The following is a 24,823-nucleotide window of genomic DNA, read 5'->3' as shown; positions in this document are numbered from 1 at the left end:
GGAAGAGAATTTTTATCCTGTTCGAAATGGCCCAATGGTTGCAATTTCTTTTCGTGGGCTGACAATGTAGAAGAACAGAATTTGACAAAAACAGACAACTACAATGCGCAGAATATTGCTTCGTATGTTACAAAAGAAGACAAAAAGTATAATGATAATGTGCCCTCTTCACAAAACGTGACTATAAAATGTGACTGTGGGTATGATGTACAGGTTAAAACGGCACATACAGATAAAAACAAGGGTAGGCAATTTCAGATATGCAAGAAAGCTTATAAGCCATGTAAATTTTTTGCCTGGCTCGACTGAAAATTTTAAAATTATGATTTCATTCATTAAATATCTAGAATAAAATTAATATTACATTAAAAAATAAAAAAATACATAAAAAAATCTTATAAAACAAGAATTTATTTTTTGAAGTTAACGAATATAAAAATAAACTTTATGTTTGAAAAATATTAAGGAGTTAAAAATCCCGGACGAAGTAGAAGCATACATGCAAGCTTTCACACTCCGCAAGACACTTGAACTCATCATATTTGAGAGAAGAAGGGCAGTTGATGAAGATAGATCAGGGGAAGGTGTCAAAAGATGCATCAAGAGTTATGCAATATTCCCAATATGCAGACCACGTCTAAATAGATAAAAGTGATAAAAAGAGAATTAACCCACGATAAATAAAATATTTTTGAAAAATAATATTAGAGTAGAGTACAGCATATTCATCGCATTATATAGTTTGTAATGAAATATATTTTATGATTTTACGATTAAAAGAAGCTTAAAATCTATTTTTGACTAAAAAAATTGTATTATCCTTTTTTCAAAGTTCAATCTACCTTAATTTTTATATAATAGTGTGGACTAGCAGAATATTAAAGTTCAACGGTCTTTATTTTGATAAATATTCAAAAAAACTAAAAATACACCATTATTCTGATATAAGTAGACTAAAAATAAAAATTTTTATTGAAATTTCATAGATTCAGTAAAACCTCTTTTCATTTTACTTAGAAATTCCCCACGTGTTGCATTATAAAACACAAAAAAATTGCGTAATTTATTTTTTAAGCATCAATATTGATTTTAAGACGCATTTTTTATAATATTACGTAATATTATTTGCTTTTTTGGCGCTCTATTACCAATAAAACAAAATCAGAAGAATAAAATCTAGTTTTATATTTTATTCAATTCAAATATTACATAAAAATTATTGTAATCTAAATGTAACTGTGATATCAGCGAGCGTTTAAGGTCAGTGATTCAAAATATACAGAGCTTATTCATATTGATTATTTTGCATTTTTTTCAAAGGTTAAGCTTAAAAAATTAAAATGAACAAATGCTTTTAATGTAATGCAAAACAATTAGGCATATACTCGTTTCACATGCTGCTATATAAAATTATACTTTTTTATACAATTGGTAATCTAGCCCCATAATCCTGTTATTGATGTCCACAAAAAAATTTGCACGTAATATGAGAAACAGTTCATATGCGCTTGACTTAAAAAGATCCATAACTATATTTTTATTATAGAAAAAACAGTAAATTAGTGATCTAGAAAATAATACTCCTCAATTTTCAAAAAACTTCTAAATCTATTCATGCAATACATGGAATTTTGTTATATTTTACAAGATATTATTACTAAACATGCGTCTATAGACTTATAGGAAAGATATATTCTTATAAAATATCTATTTATTTCAATATGTCTAGATTATGATAATTAAATTAAGAGATTGTCGGCATAAGTGTAAACTGAATGCATTAGTGTTAAAAAAAGTAAAAACTATTAGTTAATTTCACGGAAAATTTAAAATATTTTAACGGCAAATCAAGCGATCCAAGAAATCATGTATCTATTATTAAAAAATATTACATCAGAAACAATATCATTCGTATTGGATATAAAATTAGATATTTTTTACAGGTTTCTGGCGATTAAAAACACGTTAGGTTTGATCCAATCCTAATCGAACACGTCATTCTTGAAACATTTTTATATCTTTAAGCTAATAAATTTCATTTATCTCTTATTTTTAAAATTTAAGATGCATCATACATGAAAATACTATCTTGGAAAATTTAGGTGCTTAAGTGTGTGATTTATATACTAATAAAATGTTATCTTGTTTTTTTTGCATCTTATAAAATAAAAATAAGAATCATACCATATTAAATAGTTTTCACAGTCTTTTTCAATTATATAAAAAGAAATACTAAAATTTTTATGTATACATATAAATAAATTTGTAGGTTTTACTTTGGGTTTATTGTATGCTTAAAATGAAGCAAAAAATTTCGAAAAATATAAAATATAATGATATAAATGTAATTATACAATACTTGACCAATTTAAATAAAAATGGTATTTTGTGTCTACATTTTTCTTCTATTTATGTATGTATATTTTATGCACAGTTTTAGCTACTTTTTTATAAATTATAAATATAAGTATATGTGTGAAAGGCATTGTATTAATTAAGTAAATATAAAAGTAGTCTTTTCACCAATTGACATTTTTGTAGGAATAAACTAATCAATTAATAAGCTCGGCAACTAGCTATAAAAAAGATGATAATTATATGCTTAAAAATTATCATATTCTTTTTTATCACATCATGTGCCTTATTACAATAATCTATATTTAAAAATATGCAGCAAAATCACAATATTATTTTTATAAAATAAATATAATCTCATTGACACAAAAAAATATTCTAATCAACGAGAAAATCCTAAATTAAACCAAAAAATAAATAAATAAATCATATGTTTACTTGCGTATAAAATATACATGCTGGATTGAATATATATTTTTTTGGAACCTATAATATAGTAGTTTAATCTAAACGTGTTTAAATATTTACATCAATGTGAATTATAACCATAATATAGTCAAAACATTTATTTAGGGTATTTAGTTACCATTATAAAATACTCTATTATATTTAGTAGGACAATCTAAAAAATTTCAAAATTTTAATATGAATGTAAAGTGTTTTTATGATTTAAACAATTATTTGGGCTATTTTTTAAGATTATAAGAACATATATTTGGGTTCTTTTTTTTACTATTATAAAATACCCTATTAAATTTAGTGGGGAATCTAAAAGATTTACAAAATATTCATATGAATGTAATTTTTTTTATTATATAAACATATATTTCGGGTATTTTTTATCATTATAAAATACTCTATTATATTTAGTAGGGCAATCTAAAAGATTTCAAAATTTTCATATGAATGTAAAGTGTTTTTATGATTTAAACAATTATTTGGGCTATTTTTTAAGATTATAAGAACATATGTTTGGGTTATTTTTTTACTATTATAAAATACCCTATTTAATTTAGTGGGAAATCTACCAGATTTACAAAATATTCATGTGAATGTAAATTTTTTTTATTATATAAACATTTATTTCGGGTATTTTTTATCATTATAAAATACTCTATCTTATTTAGTAGGGCAATCTAAAAGATTTCAAAATTTTCATATGAATGTAAAGTGTTTTTATGATTTAAACAATTATTTGGGCTATTTTTTAAGATTATAAGAACATATGTTTGGGTTATTTTTTTACTATTATAAAATACCCTATTTAATTTAGTGGGAAATCTACCAGATTTACAAAATATTCATGTGAATGTAAATTTTTTTTATTATATAAACAGATATTTCGGGTATTTTTTATCATTATAAAATACTCTATCTTATTTAGTAGGGCAATCTAAAAGATTTCAAAATTTTCATATGAATGTAAAGTGTTTTTATGATTTAAACAATTATTTGGGCTATTTTTTAAGATTATAAGAACATATGTTTGGGTTATTTTTTTACTATTATAAAATACCCTATTTAATTTAGTGGGAAATCTACCAGATTTACAAAATATTCATGTGAATGTAAATTTTTTTTATTATATAAACATTTATTTCGGGTATTTTTTATCATTATAAAATACTCTATCTTATTTAGTAGGGCAATCTAAAAGATTTCAAAATTTTCATATGAATGTAAAGTGTTTTTATGATTTAAACAATTATTTGGGCTATTTTTTAAGATTATAAGAACATATGTTTGGGTTATTTTTTTACTATTATAAAATACCCTATTTAATTTAGTGGGAAATCTACCAGATTTACAAAATATTCATGTGAATGTAAATTTTTTTTATTATATAAACAGATATTTCGGGTATTTTTTATCATTATAAAATACTCTATCTTATTTAGTAGGGCAATCTAAAAGATTTCAAAATTTTCATATGAATGTAAAGTGTTTTTATGATTTAAACAATTATTTGGGCTATTTTTTAAGATTATAAGAACATATGTTTGGGTTATTTTTTTACTATTATAAAATACCCTATTTAATTTAGTGGGAAATCTACCAGATTTACAAAATATTCATGTGAATGTAAATTTTTTTTATTATATAAACAGATATTTCGGGTATTTTTTATCATTATAAAATACTCTATTATATTTAGTAGGGCAATCTAAACCAGTTTATACATTTATATTCGTAGAAATTGTTGTTTCAATCCAATAAAAAATATACATTTGGGTATTTTTACCATTATAAATTATATTACTTAATATTTTATATTTTTTATTGCTAGATTATATTCATTTATATTTTCGCCGGAAAATCATTTTTTTTTATTTTGATACACAATAATATATTGAAAATATTCATGTAGTAGTCAAATTTAAAAGGGCATTTTTTTATTTTACCGGATACCATTACTATATCATAATTTTATAGATTGTATTCTTTTGCACATTTCAGTATTATTTCAGCATAAAATTGCCATGTAAATATGAAATAATAATTAGCTCTAATTTTTCAAATTATATGGCTATTATTACAACCTGTATTTTTTTAGAGCTGGACTATAAAAATATTTTCTTAATTATCTGAAACCAGCAGGGCTATAACAAAAATTTATAGAAATAATATTTTTAGGGGATTTGAATTTATGTGTGAAAACTAAAACACTAAATGATTTTATTCGAATTTTATATAATGTAGAAAGAATATAAGCATTTATTCGTCGTATATTATTTTAAAAAAATGTTTTAATGAAATTAGAAATTATTTTTGTGAAAAGCAAATTTGCTATATGTTTTTTTATTTATATTGAGGCAAAGATTTATATTAAGATAATTTGATTCAAATTTTTAAATTAAACGACCAATTTAAGTCGGTTTTTGATCGGAAATATATATAAAATTGTTCTAATGAAGTCATATCTGTATAATTAGTTTAGTTCTACAAATATTGATAGGATACATCCATTTAAGATAAGTACTTTTTTAAGTTTTAATTAGGCGTTAGACAAAAATAAAATAAAATTCGATGATTAAAATATTGAAAATTCGATTCTCTATAAATACTTAATGCATATTTAGGTTTGATCGTAGTATTTAACTAAAATTTAAAATTATAATCAAAAAAGCTGAGCTGTAAATTTCCCCAAAAAGCGGTATAAAAATAATTCAGTTCTGCCTCTGATAAATCATCTACTGATCTATAATTTTAGTTTGTTTTTTTAAATTTTAGACTAAATTTATTTCAGAGATACAAGCGCTGGATGGCTCGATATTTATTCATTCGAAAAAAAAGATAATTAGAAAAAAATTGTATTAAAATATATGCAGAATTTCTATCAGCTGATACTTAATCATATTGATGCACAGTAGACAGCATAAAACCAGAAAAAAGCAACCATTCCTTTTCCTGAAAAGTATATTTATATCTGAAAAATCATTATAATTATTTCAGTTATACCAAGCAGAATTTTTTAACACCTTTAAATTTAAGGATTTTGTTGATTAAATCCAATAAAATTATAAGATGCTCAAAAAATTCTGCTTGGTATACTAATGATCTTTTTTTTCTAATGTGTAGTCATTGAATTAAAGGCATTAATTATCTGTTGGAAACTCCATGCTAACTTTTTTTTGTTTTATATATGCAAAAAATACCTGATTACCCTTATAAATTCAATTTTAAAACAATACGTGTTCAAGAAATTTGTTTTAATAAAAGTGACTTTAAAAATTTTCTAAATACAAATTTAAATTCAAAAAAACCTCTATATTTATTTATCTGATCAAGCAAATATCATCATTATATTTATATGTAGGTAAATCTTTATATTTGACCACAAAATCAGACTGATCGAGATATTTATGCAAAAACATTGCTTTTTTATTTTTCAAAAAATTTAACAGAGATTTATTATGTTTCAATTCTTTTATATAAAGAGAAGCAACATTTTCAACACAATCAAAATTAGAACTCATGAACACACGAATAAGGCATTTATCCACCAATTTTTCATTTTCTACAACAGCGAATGCAAAAACAGTCACTGCTATAAAATAAATATAGAAATCAAAATCGACTTGGGAGAGCAATAAAATTCTCTTGAAGGCATTGGTCTTGTTATTTGTTGCTAGAAGTGACTTTATTTTCTGTATTTCTGTTTTGTGTGTTTCAAATTTATTTGTGTTTAATGATTTTGATTTTATTTCTAGTTTCTCGTTCGTTTTTTTCTGTTTTCTTAATTTATATTTTTTAAACATTTTGGGGCATTCGGCTCGAAATTCAATTTTGTGGAAATTTTCTTAATATTTTTGATTCTAATTCTTCAATAAATAATTTGTAAAATTCGAAATCGGAATGATATATTTGGCTTAATTAAAATTATATAAAATTTATATTTTAAAAATAATTTGTGATGTGTATTCGAAATTCAATTAGGTGCAGCTATCTTTTCATACAAGATTCTAAATATTTTAATAAGTAGTCGAGGCATATACTCAAACTCTAGAAAGAGAAAGACTCTTGAACTGTATATTTATTGAAATAAGAAGGAGTATTGATAAGAATTTAGCACATATAGAGATAATAAAAAGCATTGATGAAGTTTGTTCCAAGAACTGTATTACACAATCTGTTTCACAAAATATAAAAGTCAAATAAAATTAACCTATAAAAAAATCGTTTTTCAAGTAATTTTCAATAAGTCAAACCGTGAATTTCATATTTGACTTAATTAATTGAATTTTAGATTATAATTCTGTAATAAGATATTTGCAAAAAGTCGAATTACGGAAAACCTTTGTGTTTCAATCGCTACATTAACAAAATTGCTTATAAAATCTTTCAATCATTCATAGTCCAGAAAATTTATAAAAATTAAATACGATAGTATAGAATCTTAAAGATATTAACCTTATTATAAAGATATATAAAAAATATACCATTGTGTTTTTCGAATTAGTTTGTTTTTGAACAGACATCCCAAAACTTAGAATGCGGCATATAAACACAAAAAAAAAGGAAATGGTTAAGGTGCCAATATAAGAAAAATAGGGTTATGATAATTATTAAAATAACAAAAAATGATAAATCTGGGGTAGGAATTGTTATAGTATTGGTTATATGTATGTCAATAAAAATTTTATATCAGCAGCGGTGTTTAACCTCGATATAAGAATAAATATGAGAGACCGCAAAATATCGAGCATTATATATTTTTAGAAGTAGGATCTATATAAAATCACTTTTAAAAGGTATCATACAATTTTTATTAATGAAAAAAATTAATATTTTTACACATTTCTTCATGCAAATTTTGTGTTTCTAATTACAAATTAGGGTTATATAGATATCCTATAAATTATTTGGATATTTTAAAGTAATAGAAGATGATGTTATGATCATTTAATCCTAAAATCTATCAAAGTGTCAAATTTATTGATGTGTTAAATTGATCTATAGCATAAGAAACAATCACACGCCTCATATTTATTTAGCTTTATGAATCAAAATATATAGCTATACAAAAATAATTTGAAATATAAAAGCAAGATATGATCTTCGAACATAATAAATTTATGTGAACTTGATACATAATTCATTTTATTGATTCTATGGGATTTAAAACACACTTAAAAGCAAAAAAAATATTATATAAGGATGCAATACCAATAAAATTATGATTTCTATGTGTTTAAAGCAAAGAGAATCAAGAGTTTGAGATTTTTAAAACTTGAGACTATAGAAAAGGTACTCATATTAATATTTCAAAAAAATTTGACCTATATTATCTTTAAAATAAATATTTCTGCATTATAATATACAGAATGGTTTTTAAATGGTTCTAAATCAAAGAAACGATCAAGTATCGTGTTTATAAAGTTTATTTATAGCTTAAGTTATTCAAATCAACTATTTACCAGAACAAAGGCATGCTTATCAAATTTTAAATATTGCAAAATCATTAAATGGGTCGTTTATTCTTCGCGAATTCCTCCAATTGCATTTACTTTTTCCTATAAAATGATATTATTTGAATTATTTCAGTTTATAAATATTATTAAAAAAGATAATTTTGTGGTTTATATATTTAAAACTTCAAAAACTCGACTTTTTGCTGCTTGAGATTTTTTATTCACCTTATTAAAACGAATTTTTTATGATTTTAAGCAACAAAACCTATAAAATCTTCCTTTAACGCATTTAAATCATCATGGAAAGAATTTTTATTTCAATAAGTCTTTATTCTCGAATAAAATAATCACTAGATCCATATTTACATTCAATGAAAAATGCGGTAATTTTTTTTATATTTTTCGCCCAAAATAGTGTGTTATATGATATAATTTATAGTTCTAGATAAAATAAATTTTTAAAAAGAAATTGCAAGAAAAAATCGGTACCTCTTAAGAACGACTTTAATTTAAGGAACACAAAAACATCAGTTTTATACACAAAATAATAGAATAGAATTTATTCAAAAATTATATAAGATTTTTGGCAGCGAAATAATATTGCAATAAATCAAAACAAATTGATTTTGTGCGGCAAAGATATAAATTATATATAACTTAGAAAAGTGTTTTTGGCTGATAAATCTGAACACAAAAAAAAACCTATTATAGCAAAGTATCAAGTTAAAAAAATTATAGAGATATGAAATATCTTTCTAACCTTTTTTTATTTGTTAGTGTGCGATGTTTGCCTTTTTTCTTAATATTTTGAATAAAATAATATCTGAGATTTAGGGTAAAAAATACATAGTGATTTAGATATTTTTTCGTATGCTTACTGGCAGAAATATTTATTTTGTTTTTAAAAGAAAAATTGTATAAGTTCTGAATATCTTTAGCCATTATGTAGATGCATGTGCTTTTATTAGATTGTCAATAATTTAAATTAAAGAGTCGTTATTCCAATTTTATCGATATTAACATATATTACATTTTTTATAAGATTTATAGTATACCTTTATTGTATATAACTGTTTGGATCTATAATAAGATTCATTTCTGTTTTAATATGATTTCTGGTGTGCCTTTATATATATACACTGTTGGGGTGGAATGTATATATTAACTATAGCTTTAATATAATTTTCAAATTTACTATTCATAATATATAAAACATAAAACCTTTGGGATGTTCATTACTGTTTTAATATAATTTCAGATGTGTCTACAATATAATTTATATTTACCATGTACTATTTTAAATATATAAAACATAAAACTTTTGGGATGTTTATTTGTCTATAATATAATTTCTGATGTGCCTTTAATATAATTTTGTATTTACCATTTACTATTTATAATATATAAAACATAAAACCTTTGGGATGTTTATTTGTCTAATATACATTTCAGATTTGCCTTTAATATAATTTATATTTACCATGTACAATTTAAAATAAATAAAACATAAAACCTTTGGGATGTTCCTTGAGTTTTAATATAATATATAAATATAAACACAGTGCATACATTTATATACAACGATTTATAGATTACAATCGATTTTGCATTATTCAAGTTTATTTAATAATTAAGTGTGTCAATAATCACATCGCTCGATGCTTTCAAAAAATGATTACAATTTTGAATTATTTATTAACTCATCATTTTCTTAATATTTTGAGATTGATTTGATCTGGCATTTGTTGAGATTGATGTTTTGTAAGATTTTGGATATCCCTTCTCAGATAATAGAGATGACGCCGAACACTCCAAAACGTAATGGTAGCGGGGATAACAAGCCAATATTGAGCAGTAATATTAAGGTAGTTAGGCCGGTTGTATCCGGACAAGCTAAATTAGTTGGTAGTAAAGTAGATGGATCAGTTGTTAAAGAAGGAAATACTGGAGAGTTACATTCTGATCGCAGTCTAATTGATGATGATAGACGCACGGGAGAAATAGTAAATGATGAGAGTAAAGTTGGTAGTGGGAATCGAGGAAGGTATAATGTTTATCGAGGAGCCACGGATATATTTAATGCTAATCGTGGTCGAGTAGAAGTAGATGTCAAGAATGAGGAGTACAGACAATATGATGAAAATGACAAAGCAGATTATATTGGTAATAAATTATGTGGAGATTCATATTTGCAAGAGGGTAGATATTCATCTAGGGATCTGTTGTCTGTTGATAATTCATTTGCATTCCATGTGAGTGGTAATTACACTATGAATAATCAAGAGAATGATGGTGTTTGTAGATCGGATAGAAATAAGCCTAAGATGGTATTAAATGATCTGATTAATATCCTCCTTTCTTCTGGACCGACGACTTTAACAAAAGAAAAAGTGAAGTCTTCGTTGTTTTCGAGGCGGGTTGAGATTACAGACAAAAAAGTATCAGAGTTATTAGTTTATATGGTTAGCAGTTATGGGAAAAAAGTAAGCATAGGTAATATTTATGATGAGTCGATTCAACAAAACCAGGATTATAGACTAGTAGCCAATTGGCCCTATAATGATAGATTAATCGCAGAAAAGAATCCAAAAACATTGGTGGATAGGACCTTCAATAGTAAATTAGGGAACGATATTAAGGATCAGAGAATGCCAGTCGATAGGATTTTCAAAGAAAAGGTGCCATGTGAAATAAAAGATTTCAGAATGCCTACTGATAGATCTTATAAGGAAGCAAAAGATCAGAAAATTATGGGTAATAGACTATTTAAAGACAGGTCAACAAACGATAATAATGCATTAAACGAATTAAAGGGTCAGGGGATGATAGGCGATAGATTATTTAAAGACAAGCCTGTAAATGATAAAAATAGCACCAATGAAACAAAAGAACAAAATATTGATTGGGCTTATAAGGAAATAGTTATGGCTTTAAAGGATCTTAAAGCGTCGCTTAATTGGATGGATATATACATTGCACTTGATAATGAGTACCTTCACATACACAGTATGGATTCATTTTACTTGATTATTGATTCATGGACATATATAAATGGAAACAATACATTCCCTTTTCATTTTCTTTTCAATAAAGTTTGGATGAATAGACAAGCGCAGAGTGATTTTCTGATGTATTTGATAGACTCGGATCCTCGTCAGACCTGTGTGTACGCGAATGTTTGGTTGACTAGAATAGCAACGAGTGAAGATGTAAGGAGAGGAAGAAGTGCTGATTATGAAGGTATTGATACTAAAAATAGTGAAGTAACTGATAAACGAGTAATCAAAGAAGAACCGAAGACTTCTCGATTTAAGATCCATGAAAATACAACCGGGAATTATTTAAATGAAGAGATTAAAGCATTTAATAGTTTCAAGACGCATGAATCTACTTATAATTGCATTGAGTTGTTTAGGTGCCTTGTTTATCAAAACCATGTGAATTTAGTCGAAAGAATACACAGTATTTCACCCGAGTGGTGCCTTTTAGGACTTTCATATATAGATTTGAAAGGACATATTGCTATAAATGCGCCCCTTGTAGTATATTATGTGGAGCTTTCTTTGAAAATATTTGGTGATATTTTGAGTTGGTCTTCGAATGTAGTCCCTGTTTTTTATCTTTTATTTTGTAACGATCCGATATATACGGTGAATAGAATGTCAGAGATAGTTTCACGAAAGGTTAGTATAAGTTATAATAACGGAGTTAATATGTTATCTAAAATTTTGGATATTGTTCTTGAATGCAAGATGCTGCCTTATATAAGTGAGGTGCAAACAGCACCGGATTTTTGTTATGACATAGTTATGCTAGCGAGTAGAAGAGACCATTTAAATCTAAGATTATGGATGAAAAATATCCATAAGGGAGAAAGGGATGTTTTTGTCAAGTCATTTTCGAAGTATCTTGAAAGAAAGTTTCGAGATAGACTGTGGGTGCCCCAAACTAATAATATTCATATTGGGGGATCTAATAATAGTGTTAGCATCAGTTTAACAAGTGATGGAGTTAATATGAGTAGGACAAATGATAGAGTAGACATGAGTAAGACAAGTGATGGAGTTAACATGAGTAGGACAAGTGATGGAGTTAACATGAGTAAGACAAGTGATGGAGTTAACATGAGTAGGACAAATGATGGAGACAACATGAGTAGGTTAAGCGATAGAGTAGGCATGAGTAGGACAAGTGATAGAGTAGACATGAGTAGGACAAGTGATAGAGTAGACATGAGTAGGACAAGTGATAGAGTAGACATGAGTAGGACATCTGATGTAGTTAACATGAGTAGGACAAATGATGGAGTAGACATGAGTAGGACAAATGATGGAGTTAACATGAGTAGGAGAAGTGATGGAGTTAACAATAATAGCAAATCTGAGAATACAACAATAGATAAGGAAAACAAGGTTTTTCGACTAGAAATACGGCCAAACAAAGACCAATCAAATACAAGTACGCATACATCGCTTATGTTCCCATTGACGATGGAAGCCATATTAACGGTTACACAGACTCTCGATACTGTGCAGAATGCCTTTTCGAAAGAGGCGCTACTAGCCTACGAGAATATGAAGCGGTATTTACCAGGTGAGGCGCGTGTGTTTTGTTTTTCGCAGCCAACAATAGAGACACATGCTTTAAAGTTTATTAATTTCCTCGGAGGAGATGATATAGGTGTTGGTGAGGCGGTGGAGTGTATTCGTAGATGGTTATATAATGATAATAAAAAAAGTAAAAACGAGTTGGAACGGTTTATTCTTCACGGGTCCGATCATATTTATACCTTTGAAGACAATTTAGATCATTCTAGAACAGCTAATGCGCATGAATGCATTAACACAGAAAACTATATAAATAAAAAAGAATGCATAGGAGAGGAAAGTTTTAATCGGAGCGAATGGGAAACAAACTACAGATCAGATCTAGCATTAAGAATACTATCACAAATAACAAAGAATATAACACATTACCCCAAGCTTCTTAAAAAAGAAAACATGGCTGTTTTTATTGGAAAACTAATAGAGAAAGAGTACTTTACAAAATACATGACCGATAAAATACTAATTAAAGTGAAAAGTATGCTCGACTTTCCTAAAAGTTCTGGATTCTTTTTTGCAATGAAGATCATTGAGACATGTTATGAGTATTTAAAGGCAAAGAGAAGGGGGATAATAGATGAAATAGAGTCTTTCGGTAGAGTCAGAATGGCCATTTTTAATTATACTCACGATCAAATGAGCCGTGGCATCGTGGATGAGACTTTTAATGAATGTGACGTGAAAGATCTTGTTGATGAGATATTTAATTGTGATAGTGATTTGAATGAAAATGAAACGGAGGGCAAAGATATAAATGAAGAATACAATAAATCACTATTCGAAAAAAGCACCAGATCAAGAGCAAAAGAAGGCGATGCCAAAAATGATGATTTCAATAGGTATGATTGCAATAATAATAGAGTTATATCAAGAGACTGTAGCGTTAAAAATGAAGATTGTAATAGATATTTTTCCGATAACACCAATAGAGGTAGGTTAAAAGACACTAATGCTAAAGAGGAAATTATGGCAATATTAGATAGGTTAAGATATGATAACCTTGAGAAAAGTGTTGCAGATCTCGGAGCAGTCAGTAGTTTCTCAACAACAACACGTTACTTTTTAGAAAAAAAGATTCTTGCTGCCTCAAATCTTCACCTCAAACTTATTATTCTTCTAGGTCACAAGTTTTACATATATTTTACCACAAAGTCATTTTTATTGCTTGAGAATCTTTTAATCTACACTGTCTCTCCTAACATAGAATACAACCTGTCGTGCAATCTTGGGGTTCTTTTAGGAAAGCTGACTCTAGGGCAGAATAGAATGGTGCCATTAGATGTATTTGATACCTCGAAATTCATCAATGGGTGTGTATCAAGAAAAAGGTATGGGCTTGCTGTAAACTTCACAGTTAATTTCCTTAGACAAGGAAGAGATGGTGTTGTTTTTAAACCGAACAATGTTTATCTTATGAAGTACATGAATATGGTAAGGGGTGTTAGTGAATTGTGTCAACGATATAAGGAACAAGTAGAAGCACTATTCAGTGAATACGGTGTGGAAATGGGCGAATACAAAAATAATGAATTTACTAGTGAACAAGAAAATAGATATCTCGGAAGGTATGTTTTAGATTCTTTGGTAAAGGAAACACATGAACACACAGATTCGTCTTCACAAATCCACCTAGATACTATACCATCAGAAAACATAGGTGACTACTTCCAGGACGAGTTTTCTATTCTCAGGCACGTGGTTTGCCTCGCTATTGATTTTAGTATTCGTGAAATATCAACAGCTATTATCGAAAGAACAGTTGAGATTGCTATCTGCAGTGGCCTAGAACTATATAGCCCGTGTTTAAAACAGGCCCCAAAGGAAAGAAACCATTCACATAACCTATACAATCTTATACAAAATTTCGTACGTTCACTAGTCCATGTCTCTTCTCATGATCCCTTAAGGTCTAGCTTTACCGAAAATATAGCTTACTTTACGAAAATAGCTGGTTTGGATTTAAATACGGAGACAGTATATGAGTTGGCAAATGATAATCTTGAGATTGGTATTGAAATTGTAGGAAGAGTAGGAATGACTAAGATTGACGAGTGTTTTGACGAAATATTTAATAGCTTTGTGCATGGTGGTATGGGAAAAGAAAACATAAAAATGTGTATGGATATATATGAAAATTATAGGGCAAGGGATAATACCATTAAAAATGATGAATATGGAAATCTAACAAGACCTGGTATGGTGGAATGTAATTATGATCAAAGAAACGGGAATGAAAGCCATAGTAGCGATACTAATGGTTTAAATCTTAGCAATAATGATTCACGATATAAAAGCAATCATAGTACATCACTATTTATAAAAAATAACGGCGGACAATCTATTAACCATCCTATGAATCAGAATAATGACAGTAGTTCATCTATTAACCATCCTATGAATCAGAATAATGACAGTAGATCATCTATCAACCATCCTATGAATCAAAATAATGACAGTATATTAAATACCAGCAATGATATAACCCTCGATAATAATGATAGCAGATCACACGCTAAAAATAATATAACCCATAACAATTTTGATAGTAGATCACATATTAACAACAGCAATGCTTATAATCATAGCATAAGAAATGCTAAAAGTAATACAATAAACCATACTAATAAAGCCATAGGGGAAGGTGAAAAAGATAAGGCATCCCTCGACATAGATATTCTATCAAAACCACCATCTTTCTCAAGACTCACACTTAGACCAATTCTTGTATCTGAAGCAGCCTCCACAAAGAACATGCTTGTCCAACTTTCGAAAAGAATTCCAAACAAGAGACTAACTGTCATCAATCACGAATGGGCATGTCTTCTTCAATATATCGAAAGATATCACAAGAAAATGGGCCTCAAAAATGTAAAAGAAGCTGGTGTGTATTATGGGTATGATAACGCATATCCCAATTTAGGAAACGAAGAAAAGGATTTTTTTTATGAAAAAAAGATGGATCGTTCAGCGATAGAATTAGATACTTCACGATCACCAATCGACGTCTTCAATGCACTTCTCTATAGAATAATTCAAAGTGATGATGTCGACACTCTTTGCGAAAACTTATGTCAATGCATCATTGGATTTATTCTAAAGCACAAAAAGTACCGTGAAATGATGCTTTACTTTATTCATCGTATATTTTATATTAGTTTCAAAACAGCCAGAGAAGTTATATCATGGTTCATATACAGTAACGATGAAAGAAAATTGGATATCGATTTCGTAGACGGATTCATAAGATACAAACTAATTAATCTCGCTGAATATGACCAATACCTCGCCAGAACCCTACGTAAAGGACACGTGAATATGGAAACAACCACAAAACATTATAAATTCTCCCTTCAGATAATAAACCACCTCATTCTCAGCGAAGTTAAAGTATGCACACCATATGATTTCATTTTTACTGTAGAGTACTTAAGTAAAGCAAACGAAGAAAGACACGACGATAGAATATATGACATCCTAAACAAAATTTCAGCAATGCTCATGCCTGTTGAATACTTCTACGAAACAAAAGGCGAGAAGATCGGAAGCGTAGATGGTATTCATTTTCTAGAAGAAAAAATATCACAAGGTCAAATTGATCAAGCAAAACCAATCATTGGAATCCAAACAGATAAAACTCAAAATATCCCTTTTGTAAATAAAGAAGCAACCCTAAATAGAAATGCAAAAATTAATGTTAGTGCCAACAAAGGTTTTGCTGCAACTATAGCTAATGACAGCACTTCCAAAGTAGAAAAACCTCCAATTTTTTACGGCGATAGAATCGTAAACACAGAAAAGATATTAATTAACGAAAGACCACACGCCACACGAGAAAATATTTTCAGCACTACTAACAAAGAAATGGTTCTTCTTTGCCTCGGAACTATCCACATCTCTTGGGACAACTATATTCGATACCATAAAATACCTTCTTTCTTCTGCTTCAAAGCAATCAGCACTCTCATAGACCTCGTAGAAACAATTGATGAAATAGAAATATGCTATAAAATATACACACATTTTTACTTAGAAGCAATAGAAAGAAAAAATTACCTATTCTCAAAACCATACATCTTCTTTTTCCTTGAAATGATCAAGAAAATCGCTTTCATAAAAGAAAGAAACAAAATAAAACCAAATACAGCTGATAACGCAACAAAGGATCCATTCTCAATAATATTCCCCATCCTCAAAACCATTTCTTTATTTAAAATACCAGCATTCACGGCTCCTCTTTTTGAAATACTAAATAACTCCGAAGTCTTAAAAGCTGCAGGCCAAAACTCATACCAAATATTCAGAGACTTACTCCTCTTCTCACTAAAAAACGAAAAACTAATAAGACCAATCACAATGATATTCACTAAACTTCACTTTAATAACCCGACCTTCTTTGAAAAATACTCCTTCTATTTCAGCATCCTCACACAAAACAAATTAACATACCTCAAAAACTTATTCAACTCAAAAAAAGAATTAACAGAACAAATATACCTTCCCCTCATCTTCAAAACATACAGAGAAACATACCTATCTATGACAAACTATCTAAAAGGAGAAGTAAACGAAAAAATCGTTATGAAAATTGCTGAACTCGAAAAAAATGAAAAAATTTGGGTAATTTATACGCTCATAGACTGTCTCACCAACATAAACACAATCAAACCAGAAAAATCCGAATTAATTACTGCTAAAAAAAATACAAACGATTATATCACAAACACATACAAAAAAATCGGATTCTTAGAAACAAATAAACCGATAAATTTAGAAACTCCAGGTGAAGTTATGGCCATTCGCGTCGGAAAAAACGCCACTTTCATCCTTAAATCTATGATAAACAAAAAAATTATGGTAAACGAAATCAAAAATATACTCGAATCAAGAATCGCCGTGGATGAGTTCGTGCCTCATATGGTCCTCGATCTCGGTAAGGAAATACTCGATAAAAAGATAATAGAATCTAAACAATAAAGTATAATGTATCTATGTAAAAAAAACATTAATTATTTCAAGTTATTCTTTATTAAATACACAGAAAAATAAATGCCAATTATATATAAAAATACTATATTTACAATGCGAGGCTGTTTTTATTATTAATGGTCAATTGGTTTTTTGGCCATAATATTTTGAGGCTGAACTATTGATTGCCTATACAGAGGTTTTGGCCGATTCTTCCTTAAATCACACATCTTTACAACTACCCTAAGTGTACATTATTCTTTTATTATTTATCCATTCCAGTATCTTTTCCTGTTATCAAACATCCTAAATGCATATTATTCTTTTTAGATTTATCTTTTCCTATTATTAATCATCCTAAGTGTACATTATTCTTTTTAGATTTATCAATTCCAATATCCTTTCCTATTATTAATCATCCTAAGTGTACATTATTATTTTTAGATTTATCCATTCCAGTATCTTTTCCTTCATGCATCTTTTCCTATTATTGAACATCCTACGTGTACATTATTCTATTTAGATTTATCCATTCCTATTATAAATCATCCTAAATGCATATTATTCTTATTAGATTTATCCATTCCAGTATCTTTTCCTGTTATCAAACATCCTAAATGCATATTATTCTTTTTAGATTTATCTTTTCCTATTATTAATCATCCTAAATTCATATTATTCTTTTTAGATTTATTCATTCCAGTATCTTTTCCTATTATAAACCATCCTAAATGTATATTATTCTTTTATTATTTATCAATTCTACTATCTTAATCAAAATTATTATACTTCTTTAAATCACATTCTCTATATATCTTCTTACATTGCTTACCAATTCAAGCCTTGGCACAATCATAATTTTTGTGCACACGCTGGCATTCCCAACCCCCCTAATGTACGTATTGTGCTTTTTCGTGGCTACACCATCACATGTTATGAAGTATGGTAATATCAGTGTTCTGTATTTTTAAATAGTTGGAATAAATTTTGCTTTTGAATCATATTTACTTCGCTTTTAAATTTAACAGCTAATCAGGTTAGCAATACTTGCCATTCCTATTTCTATTTACGATAACAATTAATCCTTTTAATATAAAAAAAATATATGATTTGTAACAAAATAATTTATATCTGTTTTTATTATGGCGTATACCTTTATCTCAGCTAGTTGATTGTTTATTATTTATTGAAACATATTTTTTTCATCTTTATTAAGTGAATTTTATTTGTGGGAAATAATTTAGACATTTTACCACTATGCTATTCCATCGTGTTTTGCCATGGTCCTATGTTTTTTCACATCCACTTTCCATGTTTTTTACTGTTTTATATGCCACTCAATAGTGTAGTCATATAAATTTTTTCTATGGAATATTTTTTTTCTGCATTAAAATGATCATTTCTTCTTCCTTTATCTAAATTTACACCATTTTGACGATTCTGCTATGTAAATATTGAGTTTCTGTATTGCTAGAAGTTTTCAATGCAATTTTTTATGCTTAAACAGTGAATTTTATTTTTGTTCCTCTCTAATTACATTTATGTAGTGCTTTTATAAGTTACTCATAGGCATAAAGTACTCTTTTATAAGTTTATATTCCGTTTTTCTTCTCTTTGATTCTATATATTGCTATTTTTCTTGTGAAATAACTTTATCGATAATGCACACCGCATTAAACTAAAAAAACAATCTTTTTCAAGAGTAATTCGATCATAGACATTATTCTTTAGGAAAATAACTTCGACTTATGCCTTTTTTTATCAAAGCCCGTTTTTAAATTGATATATTTTGAATTATAATCATGTTTTTTTGACGTTTAGCTATAAATTTTATTACGTCTCATCTTTCTAAATATTTCTTAATCCAAATCAGTGAATTTCTACCATAGAATACGCGTTTATATCTAGGCATATTCCAATTAATATTGCCACATGTATGTTTTAAAATTCAATTTTAAATGGTTATTCATATATTATTCAGCTTCATCATATTATATATGTTTTTTTTCTTTTTTCGCATCACGATAAATTTTATTTATAAGTTGTTGTATTTTTCTATTCCGATGACATAGCTTAAAAATATAGTGCATATTTCATATCAACCAACAAAAAAAACTAATTGTTATACGTTAAATAAAAATATCTTGAGATAATAATATATTCATCAAATTATAGTGTTAAAATAATAATTAAACAGTAAATAAATAAAATTTAGGCGAGAAGTAATTGATTTAAGATTTTATTTATGGGTATATTTTTTATTTGACTTTTATATTTTCTCAAATAGATTGTGTGATTCAATCATTGGAGTAGCTTTATAAATACTTTTTAATATCTCTTCTTCTGCTATATCCTCATCCATACCCCTTCTCAGTATAAGAGTCTTTCTCAATCCTATGGTTTACAATTAATCTTGAAAACATAGTTTATATATAAAAATGAAAAAAGAAATTTTATATCAACAAATATTGATTTATAAAATTTTTCACGACCTAATAACTATATGAATCGGACTTTTATATCGAATTCAAGCTTTAAAAATATTATTAAAATGTTCTGCTTTCTGATATGCGGCACGCCATTAAAACAAAGAGTTAAAGGTAAGTAATTATTATTTATAAAAATTAAATTTTCGTATCTCATTAAATATTTCAATGGAAAATCTCTTAAGAACTTATTCCATTTTACGAATTTTTATTGATATAAAAGAAAAAACCAAACCCATTCGACCCAGTATTTTCATTATAACTAGATGTTTATAAAAAAATAAATTAATTTATTTATGATCAGAATTTATTTTAAAAACAGTAAGAAGACAAATAAGAAGGAAATACAACTATTTATCAACAAATACATATCAAGAATACATTAGACAACCATAGTTTTTTCTTTAATAGCATAAATACATGAAAAGATGCACAAATGTCTAAGTTTTATATTTAAGACTACATTAAGTTATAAGAAAAACCCACGAATATCCTTAAGAAATCACGGTAAAAAATATAAAACAATTGTTTTTTAAGTTAAATGATCTCTTAAATTTCAGGTAAATCTGGAAAAAATTCAAAAATATTTTGATCTTAGTATATGTTGAGGTTCTATATAATTAAAGTATAAATATTTTGTTGATATTGTTATTTCGGGCAAATATATCATTTAATAAGTTTAAAATGTGTAAAAATTAAAAAAAGTTCCATATAATAATAAAAAAGACAAAAAAAATTAAGATTTTTCAAAAACTGCATAAAAAACTTCTTATTTATTGGTCAATATTGGAAAATTACTTCTGTTGGATGTACAAAATTTCAATGAATAATAGCGAGTCACTTTATCAATAAATTACTTTCAAATGATAAATAAAATCGCATATATTTCAACCATTTTGCATATACAGCTTTTGAGGGATGTAAATATCATAGATATCCTATCGATAATATATGATTTAATATCTGTGGCTTAAAGTAATCCGGGATTTCTTAATAGTTCGTTCGTACACCGTATCATGTTAATTTGGTATTAATATATGTTTTAAAACGTGCAATTGATGTTTTGATGCGCTATATATCGTCTCATTACATAGCTGCTTTATATAATATTCTTATTTTTCTGTGTATCACTTTATTTTGAAAAATATTTCAAAAGTTAATTACTTTAGATTATTAGTTCCAAAAATTTCCGTAATACAAACTATTATAGTATTTATTATACCTTTTAAATCGTTTTTGATTGTTTTTAAAAGAATAATAATCGAGGTAAATATATTTGTTTAATGGAATGAAGTAGGAAAAATTTTCTTTTATAATTGAAATTTTATTTGAAAATGGATGAATATTAATTTTTTGAGCAATGATTGCATTTATTGTACAAAAAATTTAAATAAATATATATTTTACGATCAAATGTGTCTATATATCTTAATAAAAACTTCGGAAAAAAAGATGCGCGAAACTTTTTAATGTTTATTTTGTATAATTCCTTAATATGATAGTTTTCATTTATTAGCTCAAAAAAAATTATTTGATATTAAAAACGAAAAATCATATTATTTCGAGTCATTTACGTCATTTAACCCCATTTTTTCATTGGATGCTACATTTTTAAAAATAAAACTCTTAATATTTCGTAATAATATACATAGGAAAATCCTAGTGCGCATGATATAATCTAATTACTAATGAATTTATAGAGATTAAAATTGGTTAAAGAATGGATAGATATATAAAAAGATCAACTGAATATAATTCTCTGTAGTTATAAAAATAACGCACAGTTTAGTTTTCCAAAATTTATATTTTTATAAAAATTAATAAATAAACAAATTTTTTATGAGAAAACTTACGTGATCTCTATTTTAAAAAATAAGACCCGGATTTAGAAAAAATGGATGTGTACAAGAAAGATTATTTTCAAATATGAATCGGTAAATTATTTATTCCAGGTTTGAAAATAAAAATTCTGTTTATCTAGAACCCATTGCAGTAAAAATTATGGCGATAAAATCTCTTCATTTGATATAAAATGAAAATTATATGGTTTTAATCATAATAAGAAAATTTATAACTGCATTCTTGTAGTTTTAACTTTTAAAAGACCCATGAAATATTAGGTTATAATTGGACATTTAACGTGTCGAAAAATATTACTTTTTTATAAAAAAAATGCAATAATGAATAAAATAGTTCGAGGTAACAAAAACCACAGTAAAATGTGTGCATAAACTATGCGGATATTTGTTACACTGTTTATATAATTTGTTAGAAATATATAAAATTTTACCTTTGAAATATATATCAACATAAGATAAAAAAATAATAATTCTATTTTTTTCTTTTTTTTTATCATGGCAAAAGTTCATTTAATATGGATACAAAATAATCTCAAAACACATAATTGAAGATAAATTTAAATTTTATATTTATCTATTTATTACATTTGATATATATTTCATCATAACAATTCATTTTTAATTTTTATATGCATTTTTTTGTACTTAACCACTCTAAGCTACGGCAATGTTAGTAATTTTCCAGTTTAATGCATATAATATGTGTTTATATGATTTAATTTTCCCGTATAATTTTTTTCACTGTATTACGGTTTTTTATTATATCATTGTCCGATTTCCAGCATAACTTTATATTAACCTTGTGGCATATCATAATATTTATGATAGTATGTATTTGTTAGCATTATTGATTCCTAACTTAAATTTAAATTTATCGTAAGAAATGATATTTTTTGGGCTCTAATGCAGAATTTTATCTTCCTATGAACAAATTTTCAATAATGATTCAAAAGCAATCTATGCAATTATTTTTCATATAAAAACGGCTTAGCAATTTGAAAGACAAACCTCTATTATCATATAAATCTTTTCTATTTATTTTACTTAATACACGCGCTCGACAAATTTACACTGTTTAGAAGTAATTTATTATAGGATCAGAAAAAATAAGATCCTGGGATACGTTTCCAACTTTTAATAATTCACACAATCGATTCTTAAATATAAGACATAAAATTAAATTCCCAACGCGTATATCTAATATGCCATAATATATATTTTTAGCTTTAATTTAGTTGGAAGTAAGAAAACAAGTTTTGAAGATTGTTTTTATCCAGGAATAATACTTCAAATAGAGTGCGATAAATATTATCAATATTTTTCCTAAGCGTTACCGAATAAAAATTGTAAATGTCATCTGTGTTTATGCTTATTAGATATGTGTCGATATGGAGGTAATTATATATTGGTATTTATACTGAAAAAAATATATGCGAAAATAATTATTTACAGATATAAATTCGGATTTTTTTCCTCAAAAAATATAACATCTATAAAATAAAATAAGAAATTATTATTCAAATAAATGTAGTTTCTTAATCTAATGATTGTTTTTTTAAAAAGGATATAAAAGGCTTTTTTTTCTGCTCGATGTTTTTATAATTAAATCTTATTTTAATTCAATTGTGTGTCGTATCACAGAGAGCTTATAAATGTCTAGTTAAGTGGACTGGGTTTTAACCGAAAAGCAAAGCGGATTGATATGAATTAACTCAAAATGAGAAATACCCACAAGGGTGCAGACTGTAGAAACTAAAAAGTAAACCCGTAAAAAGATTGATAGTCGAGAATAAATTAAGAGGTTACTGTATAAGACGCCGAAAACGTGCCCGAACATTGAAGGAAGCCTGATACGTTAGGTAAGTAAATGGGTAAGTATAGAGTGATGGCAGCCTAATTAAAAAGCGACGGAAAGTAGATAGAATCTCTTCCCTTCGTATATAGACTACCGCCCGTTAAAACAGGCTTTATTCAAAGAGATGAACTGGTAACAAGAAAGGGAAGGATCACACGCAGGGGAGCATGAGATGAGTAAAAATTTCTAATAGTCATAAGCGAACGCCCTAAAAAAAGATAATTTCGAGATAAAAATAAAAAAATGTAAATATGTCTAGAATTTAGATCAAAGTCCGTGGCGAAAACATAAAACTAAATCAAAAAGATTGTTTTTAGTCAATATATATAAAAGTAAATCAATATTACATCAAAACAAGCTTTTGAACACAATTGAAGATAAAAAAGGCAGTATATTTTTTGTAAATAATGTTAATTTATTCACAATCCTCATTTAACAAAAAAATACACAACATCTAAAGTTAGTTCATAGGATTTAGAATAAATTTTTACTTTCATGTTCCAGCCGGTTTTTCTGGCTAAATGATAATAAATAGACATGATTTATATCTAAAACCATAAGATATATATAAAATATATCGTCTTTATTTTATAATTAATATCCTATGGTATGCATAAGTAAGACCCTATTATTGTGATATTCGAAGGGTTTTCAATTTTACTATATATTTAAAGTCACTTAAAATGCCTATTTGATAATTTATATCATAATAATGGCTTTTTCTCACGAATTCATTCAAAGTCAAATTCTAAAATGTTTTGCACCGAAAGATGATATTATTTTAGAA

The 24,823-nt window shown here is 26.9% G+C and overlaps 1 protein-coding gene across 1 annotated transcript in view; it reads left to right on the top strand.

The window, feature by feature from the left end:
* LOC147065036 (uncharacterized) overlaps positions 1-24,557 on the top strand; it is a 31,941-nt gene extending 7,384 nt beyond the window's left edge. Inside the window, exon 3 of the mRNA XM_085957347.1 lies at positions 24,541-24,557. Within this exon, the coding sequence (XP_085813473.1) occupies positions 24,541-24,557 (17 nt within the window). The remainder of the gene's footprint in view (positions 1-24,540) is intronic.
* The last annotated feature ends 266 nt before the right edge of the window (positions 24,558-24,823 follow it).

The sequence above is a fragment of the Rhyacophila brunnea genome, unplaced genomic scaffold, assembly GCF_057557595.1.
Source record: "Rhyacophila brunnea isolate RB1 unplaced genomic scaffold, BYU_Rbru_1.0 scaffold_62, whole genome shotgun sequence".
NCBI classification, from domain to species: Eukaryota; Metazoa; Arthropoda; class Insecta; order Trichoptera; family Rhyacophilidae; genus Rhyacophila; species Rhyacophila brunnea.
The sequence above is the reverse complement of the archived record's forward strand: the minus strand, read 5'-3'. Positions and strand labels throughout refer to the sequence as shown.